The sequence below is a fragment of the Canis aureus genome, chromosome 7 (assembly GCF_053574225.1).
Source record: "Canis aureus isolate CA01 chromosome 7, VMU_Caureus_v.1.0, whole genome shotgun sequence".
NCBI lineage: Eukaryota > Metazoa > Chordata > Mammalia > Carnivora > Canidae > Canis > Canis aureus.
In genome coordinates, this window is record NC_135617.1 from 35,680,390 (window position 1) to 35,692,205 (window position 11,816).

The window sequence follows — 11,816 nt, forward strand, 5'->3', positions numbered from 1 at the left end:
TAAGGTTGGAACCTAGATATTAGATATTAGAATTAAGACAGAAGCCCATTTTGGGGGGTTGGAATACAGAGAAAGGCTAGACGGGTAATTTGATATTTTGTCCCCCCAGAGTGTTTTTATTAGTTGGAAATCTTACTGCAGTCATTCCTGCTTCAGGTTAGGATTGATTTGAGAGACCTTTGGAATAATAGGGTCCATCTGTAGGGATGGAAAATTGCAGAAGCTAGAGAAACAGATGGGGCCTAAATTTGATTCAAAAGATGCTTTGGAAAAGGTTGCAAACCTTTCACGTAGGGATTTAGTTCTATCTTCTCTGCCCCAATTCTCCCCAAAATCTTAGAATTGGTTCATGTAAATAGTTTATTCAGTATACTGATATTCCATTGATTAAGTCTCTAATAGACCACCCTTCACTTCTATTCTGTTTCAGCCATCAACTCTGTGTCACACCATGAGTTTTATCATTGCTCCAAATTAGCAAGTTAAAACTTCAGTATCATACCCTTTGACCTTGTGCTCAGAATCCTCTCATATTCTCATAATTACTCTTTGTTCATGCTCTTTGAGCTCACAGAGACCTTCTAATCTCTTCATTCTTCCTTTTTCTTCTGGTCCGTCGATCTCCTCTTTCTCTATGGGTTTTATTGCTGTTCATCTGAAATATTTGTTTCACATTGCATTTCTTTGTGGCCTTTTGCCCCTTCTATGTAATGAGAGTACAAGTACCTGAGAAACCATATAACCCTTAATTTAAATTTGGCTGCTTTAGCTTGTAAACTATTATTGGTTTTTACTACTAACGTTTAATTTGCTAAATCAGTGCTTCAAGGTAATTATATATTTTGTGACTCAGAAAATGTAAGGTGCCTGTGTATCATAGAATTATACCAATGAATTATAAGCAATTAAATGCCTAATTTTTAAGTTATATTTTAAAAATCAAGTACCTAGACATAGAAAAGTCTTCCTATACACTCTTCAGATTACCCCGTACATTCTTTTGATGGACGAAAACGGATGATCTTAAGCACTATTTCATGGATGGGAGGAAAAAATCCATTTTTGGGGATTGCTTACATCGCTATTGGATCCATCTCCTTCCTTCTCGGAGTTGTACTGCTAGTAATTAATCATAAATATAGAAACAGTAGTAATACTGCTGACATTACTATTTAATTTTATATTCTGAAAACAAATTTACTGCATGTGCATCAAGGCCAGTCCTATTCAACTTAGCTTTCGAATGCTGATGTCTGGTTAGTATGTCATTTTTGAAGTTGGCACATAACTTTTTTTTTTTTTTTAAAGCAGTTTTTGTCCTTTGCTTCTTCTTTATGGATGTCTTATGGAAATATATGACGGGTATGAAACAAATTAACTATATTGATCATATCAACACTGTAACTTCTGAAATGGCATTCTAATGTTTGCTTTTTGTTGGGTCAGGCCATATGATGCATAGAGCCTCTTTCATGTGAAATGCATCTATTGCTTAAATGTTTATGCTGTGCTGATAATATTATATTGACATATGATGCTGTATACGTGTGCCTATTGTGTGAAGAAAGGGATTACAAGATGTATGAATATAATGACTTGCTAACCTTGCAGGATTTAGAGTTACAAAACGATGAAGAAAGACCAAATTTAAATAAAACACTTCATCATTTTCATGTGTCGTGTGTAAAGGCTTAAAGTACCATCTTTTTGGAGGTGGTTCATGTATTCAATTTATTCAGTACAGTTCTTTGACAAGTTTAGCTTTATTTTCAAAGGACAAGAAAATGCTTACCTTGTCTAGCATAGTAATTAATGGTCATGTCTGAAGAGGTCAGATGGGCCTCAGGTGGGAAAATTTAAAATTCTTTTTCCATTTGGTTGAGATGTTGCAGTCAGGAACCCCAATTCACTTGATATGTTTTTACATGTGATCATTTCCCTTGAAGCTTACACTTCCTAAGGGATACAGAAATATAGGTGAGATGGGAAAACTCCTTGGCAGACCTTCATCTTCTGCCTCAACTATAAACCAGATATAAATGTTGAAAGGAGACTGTTTTCATTCTTGTGGTATTTAGCATTCAGAAATTTGCTTCAGCATTGGAAATACCTCAAGCTGTTTTTATTTTGCAGGTAAGTTTTGATTTAAGTACTAATGTTACATTGCAGAAATTTTAGAAAATAGTAACCTTCATTTCTTCTATATTTCATTCAATTTTTGTATATAGGTCAAATGTGGATGTGTATGCACATTCTCTTTAGTTAAGGTACCAATTATTTTGGTTGTTGTTTCCTAAAACATACTTTAAAAATAAATTCTTTAAATTTTCTAATTAAATTCTGGAGATTTTACAGTACGCACATGATAAATTATAATATATATGGTTGAAGTTATTTTATTTTCTATTAACTGGAATTATTTTAATATTCCTTATTGAATAAATGCTGTAATTTGTTTGCTATGGAACTTATTTTGAATGTAAACCTATTTTTTCACATGCATGAAAATGTATGTCTTAATCAGAGATGACTTAATTGCATTGAAATTGCTTTTTTTTTTTTTAACTAAAGTGACTCGTATGTTTGTAAAGAAGAATGGCTGTTTATTCAGTTTGTAATGATTTCCTTCAGTTATATTGTAAATCAAAAGGTCTGGGTAATGTATCAATTTTGATTAATATATGTTTTTTTAAAAAAAACAAAAAATAATGTAATGATTAATAGAAATGTGCCATGCTTCATAAGTTTTGTATAACATGAAATTCAGTTAAAAGAACTTGTAGTTCATAATGACTTTTAACTGGTAGAGTATTATTGCATGAGGTACTTTCTGTATGATTATTCTGAAATTGCTGAGTGCATAGAGTATTCTTTGTCTAAAAATATCCTTTGTTTTGTTAGTCCTTCAGAATGTCATTTATTCTGATATTTGACCCTCCTGCGTATAGCATTTTATTTTCTGGGATACGTCATTAGGGGAAAAGGTTTTTGCCAGTCTTCCCAGATCGAGTTTATGTAAAGAAGGACTGCCATCCTGCATCTCTTTTTCTAATTAGGGGACCAAAGGTGCCGCTAAAGAAAAGTTGAAGATCTTTCCAGCACTTTCTCATCTGTGGTGAAGACAGAATCTTAAAATATATTTGGAGTTTTATCTATCTTACAAGTTCATTGATGGCCCAATTTCCTTCCAGTTCCCTGCCATTTGAGCTCTGAGGGATTCCTGTTACTAATTATGAAGAATGTGGAACATTCATAAGGCCTCTGAAGCATGGTGGGGGGGGGCATTTGTTTCTTAGGGGTTTTATGCTTATCTTTTGGAAATATTGATGTCATATTCAACTTTCAGAGAATCATACTGCGTTTTATTGCATTTAGGTTAAGTAGAAGGCATTGAAGAATGCATTGACTTTCAGGAAGTATTTTGATATATGAAGTTTTCCAATTGAAGGAATTATTTAATAAGTAAAAGCTAAGAAATTTCATTAGAATCATAAGGCAGTTAAAAATAAAATGGGAAAAATAACTGTACTAATGGAGAATTACTCAACCAAGAGGAGAGTCAAGTGAATATTTTTTGTTTATTGGTTAGTAACAGTATTTGTAATCCTGAATATATTCAAAGATAATGTTCTGTTAGTATGTTCTGTATTAATAAAAATGAACAAAATTAATCTTGCTATGTTTAAGTGTCTTGCTAAAGTAATAATGCCCCAGTGTCTTTGCTAATGTTGAGCACTAAATTTTAGCTCAAGGTCAGTAAGTCCTGAGTTTTAACATTTTCATGCCAGATTTGAAAGCTTTTATGTGTATATTTTAATCACTTGATCAGCATTAACTGCAAGATCTGTCTATTTTACTGGGAAACATCTCTTCTTACCAGGAGGTGCTCAGATTGTCACCTGAATTATAGCCAGATAGGCTAAATTTGGTGTTAGACCAAGGACAAATCTAGTAAATAGAAAGGGAAGAACTGGTAGAGAAGCAAGGATAATTGAAGAGGGTGGGGCATACAGGAAATGAAAAGCCAGGCCCGGAAAGAACCGCTGACCTAGGGTTAGTCAATACTGTTACCTTGCTCACTTCCTGTCTTCATGGAAACACTGCCTCTTAGATTTGTTGTATGGTCCTTTGTTGTTTAGGATGAAAAGTTTTGTTCTTTGTGAACAGGGTTATTTTGAAGGGAGGGTGGAGGGAGTGAGGAGTACTTTTTCAAGAAAAATTTTGATGCATAAATGTTGGTTGTAGAGTTTAGATGACCTAGTAAAGAGATTTTTAGAGCTCTTTTTTTTTTCTAGCCCATGCCCCATTCAGTAAACATAAAAATCCTATTTCCTCTAATGTCATTTGAAATTTCAAAATAAATATCATGTCTAAACTCAAGACCATGGTGACCTTGTTTGATTTTATATATTTGTAAATGTATAAATTTATGTTTTGTCAGAAGAACGTGTATACACTTAAAAAAATTTTTTCCCTGTCCTTTCTTTAGCTTTTTCCTTTTTTTTTTTTTTTTTTTTTGAAGATTTTATTTATTTATTCATGAGGGACACATAGAGAAAGAGACAGAGACGCAGAGGGAGAAGCAGGCTCCATGCAGGGAGCCCTAGATGGGACTCGATCCTGGGTCTCAGGATCAGGCCCTGGGCTGAAGGTGGTGCTAAACCACTGAGCCACCTGGGTTAAAGCCACCCACTTTAGCTTTTTCCTGGCTTTTCTTTAGTATTTGTTTTAGTGTATCTTAATAATAAAATGACTCTTCTACTATTGCTTGATTTAAGTTTTAGGTATTTTTAAAAGATTTTATTTATTTATTTGATAGAGAGTACAAGCAGGAGGAGTGGTGGGGAGAGGGAGAAGCAGGCTCCTTGATGAGCAGAGAGACAGATTCAGGGCTTGATACCAAGACCCTGAGATCATGACCTGAACTGAAGGCAGACGCTTAACCACTGAGCCACCGAGGTTCCCCAGTTTTAGGAATTATCATCTTCTTGATAATGTTTACCTGAGGATTTAGTTTTTTAACACACCAACTTCTCTTCTCCATTATTATAGTTATATTTAGTAAATACAGTAGCTATTGTTTAGTTATGACTGTAGAGCAAAGTAATGCACCATGATTACATTTTGCATCATTTTATTTTTCCTAGAATTAATAATTGCCTCATTTTTCACACATAACTTTCTGGAAACTTAAACTTTCTCCAGTTTTTCTGTCCAGTCCATCATGTTCTCATCAATAGTCTTGAAGGGTTTTTGTCCCTAAATATCAGATAATCTGATTCCCTGTTTTTATTAGGGAGGTCTATTCTCTATCTGTCCTTCCATGCCAATCTATTCTGGTTGTTTTCTTGGCCAGTTACGCAGCCATTATCCATGACCTCCTCCTGTAACCTTTCTATGTTGGATCTGTTTTCTGGTTTATTCTCTAGTTTACTGGAGCAGTCCCTAAAGTACCTAAAGCTTTCCAAGAGGTGGTATATGAGAGGCAAATCTTCTGAGTCCTTACATGTCTAAAAGGCCTTTATTCCATTCTCACATTTCATTAATAGTTTGACTACATATACAATGTTAAGTTTAAAATAATTTTCCCTCTGGGTTTTGAAGCAATTGCTCCACCCTCTTCTAGGTTTCATTGTTGCTTTTGAGAAATCTGATTCTTAATCAGATATTGGACTTAATTTTTAGTTGTTTAGACACTATTGTCTTTGTGCTTTTTAGAAGATTTCTTCATTTTGATCTTCCAACATTATCTTCTGTAGGATTTTTTGTATATTTAAAAAGTATTTTAATTTCTAGGACTTCCTTTATTTCTATTCTATTTCTGAAATACATTTATCTCAGTTCACAGGTGAAATATTTTTCTGAGGGTATATATGCTTTTCTTTCCTACTCAGCATTGATTTTTGTTGCTGTTATTTTAATTTTTAGTTGTTTTTTGTTTTGCTCATGTAAGTGACTTTCTATTTCTGGGTAGTCTTGACAATCTGTCATATATGAATGGTCCCCAAAAGACTAATTGAAAGCTCTTTGGCCAGTGCTTGACAACTGATAGGCTTTAGTAACACAGTGCTACTCAGAAATGCCACTTGGCAAATTATTTGTTCATGATGAAAAAGCTTAGACAAGTAAGAGTTGGTCGGTCAGCAATTGTAGGTGGACCAAGTTTTGAGAGGTGCTGCATTAGAGAATGATTGTCAGGGAGCCAGTCATTTGGCTGGAGACCTTTTCTTTGGGGCTGTTCAGTTTCTCTAGGGAATTCTTTGGTCTTTGCAGTATGAAGGAGTCCAAGGAGGGTCTAGTTTTTTCCTGCCTTTTAACTCTGCTTCTGCCTTGTCCTCCACCTCACCTTCTATTTTCCACTTTATACATATTCCCATATACCTGTTCCTCTGCATATCCCTTCTACCTGGTTGTCTTCCATTACTTTCTCCAGATAAAAATTATCTCCTACCTGTGGGAGACAATGAGGGAGGTGTGAGAGATTGTTTTTGGATGAGAAGGGTAGGGCAGAAGTCGTAGGATCTGATGATCATTCTGTTGTATATAATTTCCAATTAGTCATTTTCAGGCTTATTGTAACTATAACATCCAAGTCTGAACTTCTCAGGGGCTATGGACCAATTAGCATGCTTCTCACTGGTGTCCCCCTTTTAGCGTCTTTGGGTTGCAGCTTCCTCAGTCTTGCTCAGACAGGACATGTCCCATTTGCTGTTCTCTAGAAATCTGCTGAAATCACTTTTGGGTTTTTTTTTCCACTCAACTCTATCCTTTTGGGCTCCTGTCTTTAAAAAATTGTTTCCGATGATCATGCAGTAAGTTTTACTTTTTTTCTTGTAGTGTATATTTCTGTGCATTTAACTTATGTATAGATTCATGGAATCATCATAGGATGCAGAACAGTACCACCAGCCCCCAAAACTCCCTTGTCCCATTCCTTTGTACTCATTTCCCCTACCCAAACTCCCTGTCAACTGCTGATTTCTTTTCCAAACCCATAGTTCATCTTCTAGAATGTCATAAATGGAATTATACCATATGTAACCTTTTGAAACTGACTTCTTTCATTGAACATGCCTTTGAGATTCATCTAAGGTAATGATGCCTATCAGTACCTCCTACTTTTTCAATTCCTTTTTCATTTTACTGAGGTGAGAGGGAGAATAGATAAACTTGGGGCCAATTCACTTTTTTAAACCAAAAAAAATGCCTTAAAGTAACTTTTTGTGCTTTTTAAAAAAATTTTTCTAAAAAAACCATTTCTTTAGATTTTATTGATTTATTAATGAGAGACACAAAGAGAGAGAGAGGCAGAGACACAGGCAGAGGGAGAAGCAGGCTCCATGCAGGAAGCCCCAAGTGTGACTCGATCCCGGAACCCCAGGATCACACCCTGAGCCAAGGGCAGACGCTCATCCGCTCAGCCACCCAGGCATTCCCTTTCTGTCCTTTTTTTTTTTTTTTTTAATAATTGATTTATGAGAGACAGTGAGAGAGAGAGGCAGAGACACAGGCAGAGGGAGAAGCAGGCTCCATGCAGGGTGCCTGATGTGGGACTCGATCCTGGGTCTCCAGGATCACACCATGGGCTGAAGGCGGCGCTAAACCGCTGAGCCACCCAGGCTGCCCCCTTTTCGTCCTTTTATAACATTTTTAAAGAAACGTGCTGTCCGTGATATTAATGGGAGCTCTTCTGTTGGTGTGTGACCAAACTTTTTTATCCAGGGTAATGTTGAAGAAGATTGAATTCACCGTACAACTTTTCACTGTCAAGATTTGTATGCCACTTTGTTTCAAGAACCAGAAATACAGAAAAAATAGCTTTAAAAATACCTATTAAAAAAATACCTATTAAATTGCAGTTGAATTAGTAGTCTAAAGTAATCCCTGGAATGTGTCGTCTTTCCTTTTCACAACAAATCTTGTAAAAGAATAACTTCTATTTGGGCAGCCCGGGTGGCGCAGCGGTTTAGCGCCGCCTGCAGCCCGGGGCGTGATCCTGGAGACCTGGGATCGTGTCCCGCGTCGGGCTCCCTGCATGGAGCTTGCTTCTCCCTCTGCCTGTGTGTGTGTGTGTGTGTGTGTGTGTGTGTGTGTGTGTGTGTGTCTCATGAATAAATAAAATCTTAAAAAAATAACATTTTATTGTCATCTTTAGCTTTAGCTAGGATTTCACCTCACAATTCCACTGTACTGTTTTCTATCATCTGTGTCTTAAAGATGGCAGTAGGGCAGTAGGTAGAGTATGGGATTTAGGAGCAGGCTGACCTGGCTTTTATATTATATAAACTACCTTCACATTATTTTATCTCCTAAATCATTTACCATTTCCTGGTAGTAACGTGGGAGTTTTAATACCCACTTGACAGATTTTTGTTCTGAGGCATAAGGGAGGTGATAGATGACAGACATTTAGCAGAAAGTATAGAAAAATGACAATTCCCACTCCTTTTTGTCATAAGAAGTAAACTCACCCTTGAACGCTTTGCTCTGTTAGGCATCTTCCTTCCCTTTTCATTCTTAGCACTCATATGGCTTTTTAAATAATTCTTCTGATTTTCTTCTTACTTATCTGTTCTTTGTCTCCCTTTTATATTCCTTGGTTATGCTCACCACATAAAATATTGAGAACTCTTTAAGGTTATGTTCCAGGCCCTTTTCTCACTTTACATATGCTCACTGAGCAATCATAAAGTTCTAATCACTTCTACTACCATCTTTACATTGATTTATCTTTTCTTGTGTCTTGACATCTCTTCTGAGCTCTAGATTGTTCAGTATAGATCTTTTCTTGGATTGTCTTTGGATTTCTCAAGCTTAAGAAGGCCAAAACAAGAATTATCTCATACTAACCTGGGTTTCTCTTATGTTCCTTGATATAGTGAATGGTATGATCAAACACCTTATCAGTTAAGTCAGAAACCTCGATATCTTCTTCAGCTTCCCAATCCAATAAAATCACTATACTTTGATTTTTGAAGGCAATTCCTTATAGTTGGCTCTCTGACCCATCTCCCTGTCTACATTCCTGTATATATATCTCTGTTGCTAACCATCAGGTTTTTCTTTCTTCCTTGTATTATTATTAGAGCCTTCTAATGGACTTTTCAGACCTTTGTGATTTATGTTCAGTCAAGCCTTTCACTGCTACCAGAATGATCTTGAAGTAGATCTTATTTGGACCGTTGACTCCATAAATTTTTAAATGGCCCTCATTCACATCTGCCTGGATTTTGTTGATCTGTTTCTCTTTATCCAACTTGTTCTTCCATAATAAAAGTTGACATTTATAGGGGCACCTGGGTGGCTCAGTAGGTTAAGTTGTGGACTCTTGATTTAGGCTTAGATCATGATCTCTGCGGGGGTTCCGCACTCAGCATGGAATCTGCTTGTACCCCTCCCCGCCCCTGAACATGTGTGCTCTCTCTTTCTTAAATAAATAAAATCTTTTAAAAATTAACATTTATTGAATTATATCATTTAATCTTCACAGCCACCCAAAGATGTTGGATACTTTTATCTCCATTTTACAGATGAGCTGAAGTATAGATTATGAAACTTGCCTTTAGGGCAGCCCTGGTGGCGCAGCGGTTTAGCACCGCCTGCAGCCCAGGGCATGATCCTGGAGACCCTTGATCGAGTCCCACGTCAGGCTCTCTGCATGGAGCCTGCTTCTCCCTCTGCCTCTCTCTCTGTGTCTCTATGAATAAATAAATAAAATCTTTAAAAAAAAAACAAACTTGCCTTTAGTCATAATCACTATTAAGTGACAGATTCAGAATCTAACTTCAAGTTGCTAATTACAATATTTTTTCTCTTTTCACTACACCTAGGTATCTGTTTTAAAGTTCCTGCAGTAGATCGTGCTTGATTCTAGGTCCATGTTAGTCATGTTCTTGCTTTAAATCGAGAATGCCTTTTAATCTTTATTCCATTTATTCTCTTGGACCCTGCTAAAACTCACTACTTCGTTTATTCTAATTCTGCCAGACTCTACTGATTTAGTCTTTTGAAAACCTTCCTAATGACAGCTATCTTCCTTGTATTTTCTTTTTTTTTTTTAATTTTTTTTTTTATTTATTTATGATAGTCACAGAGAGAGAGAGAGAGAGAGAGAGGCAGAGACATAGGCAGAGGGAGAAGCAGGCTCCATGCACCGGGAGCCCGACGTGGGATCGAATTTTGGCCCTGGGCCAAAGGCAGGCACCAAACCGCTGCGCCACCCAGGGATCCCTCTTCCTTGTATTTTCCATGAGCAAGTTTTACTAAACCAGTTACCTGATATTAATTCATGGCCACATTATAATTTACTAGTATGTGTTTATTACCTTCCTAATTTGACAGGTCAGGGATTTTAAAAGTTTTTTTTTAATATATTATAAAATGTTAGATTCATATTAGGTAGTCAATAAATTATTGTTCAACAAGGGGTGAATTCATATATTTTTTGTTTTTGTTTTCACTCATATACTTTATATATTATTTTTCACCCACAAGGATTTTAGAGCTAGAGATAAAGATTATTAATCCAAAGCCATTCCTTCACTTTAATGAGGAAAAGACTGAGGCTTGCAGTTGATAAATTATTTAATAATAGAGCAGTTTAGAGATAACCAAATGTTCCTTGATTCCAAACTGTAATACTCAAAATAAGAAACTATATTGAAGGGAGATCCCTGGGTGGCTCAGCGGTTTAGCGCCTGCCTTTGGCCCAGGGCGCGATCCTGGAGTCCCAGGGTTGAGTCCCGGGGTTGAGTCCCGCGTCGGGCACCCGGCATGGAGCCTGCTCACTTCTCCCTCTGCCTGTGTCTCTGTCTCTGTCTCTGTCTCTCTCTCTCTCTCTCTATGTCTATCATGAACAAATAAATAAATCTTTTTTTAAAAAAGAAACTATATTGAAGTGCTATCTTTTCTCTAGTAGTTTTTGTGTATTAAACTTCACATGAGGCTGTTTACTATATTGTTTTTGTAAAACTGGAAGTGGATTAAGCATGGTTCCAGAATTAAAACACATATCCCAATCACACAAAACTCTATTCTGGCTTTCCTCTTTTTATTTATAGATGCTATAGGCAGGATCAAAGTGAGGATTGTAATCTTGTTTGTTTTTTTAAAAGGAAAGATTGAATAACTGATTTGGTAACTTTGCATCCCTAATTGTGAAGTATTTTTACTTAGTATTTTCACACAAACTTATGTTGCAAGGCTTAAATTAACCATTACCTACCACACATTTTGCATATATCTAAATAGCATACTGCCAGTCCAGTTATAATGTTCAAAAACTCTCTGAATGAAATACTTTCTAATTATTTCTAGTAATCTAATAATAATTTTCCACTATTACAAAAGAACCTCAAACATGTTTTGGAAAGGAATTTTTTGAAAATAACTACTTTGCTACAGAGGATGAATTTACAGATCTAGAAACAAATTTCAAGTGTGATTGAGAAGATCCAATAAAGTTTGATAGGCACCCAGGCAAATTCCAGGTATATTTTTCTGTCAGGGTAATCACAATTTACAAAACAAGAGCAAGGAAACAATAAGTGAGGAATCCCAAGGCTGAAAAATGTTTGAAAGTAGTACAATGAATAGCAAAGTTTTTTGAGTTTTTATTCTCAGTAAGTTCTTTCATGCTACATGCTATTCACTTAACCACTTAGTTGCTGAGCATTTTCTATGTACCAGTTACTGTTCCGGATGCTGCAACTATAGCAGTGAAGAAAACAGTTGTAAACAGTCATTATCTAACTTAAATCTTTAAAAGGGTCATTGCTATGTGAAAATAGACTTGAGTGTAAAAGTACAAGTAGGGA

The 11,816-nt window shown here is 36.1% G+C and overlaps 1 protein-coding gene across 1 annotated transcript in view; it reads left to right on the forward strand.

Annotated features, from left to right (window-relative positions):
• Positions 1-3,671, forward strand: part of TMEM30A (transmembrane protein 30A) — a 35,865-nt gene extending 32,194 nt beyond the window's left edge. The window contains exon 7 of the mRNA XM_077903346.1: positions 983-3,671. Within this exon, the coding sequence (XP_077759472.1) occupies positions 983-1,176 (194 nt within the window). The 3' untranslated portion in view covers positions 1,177-3,671. The remainder of the gene's footprint in view (positions 1-982) is intronic.
• Positions 3,672-11,816: the final 8,145 nt, after the last annotated feature.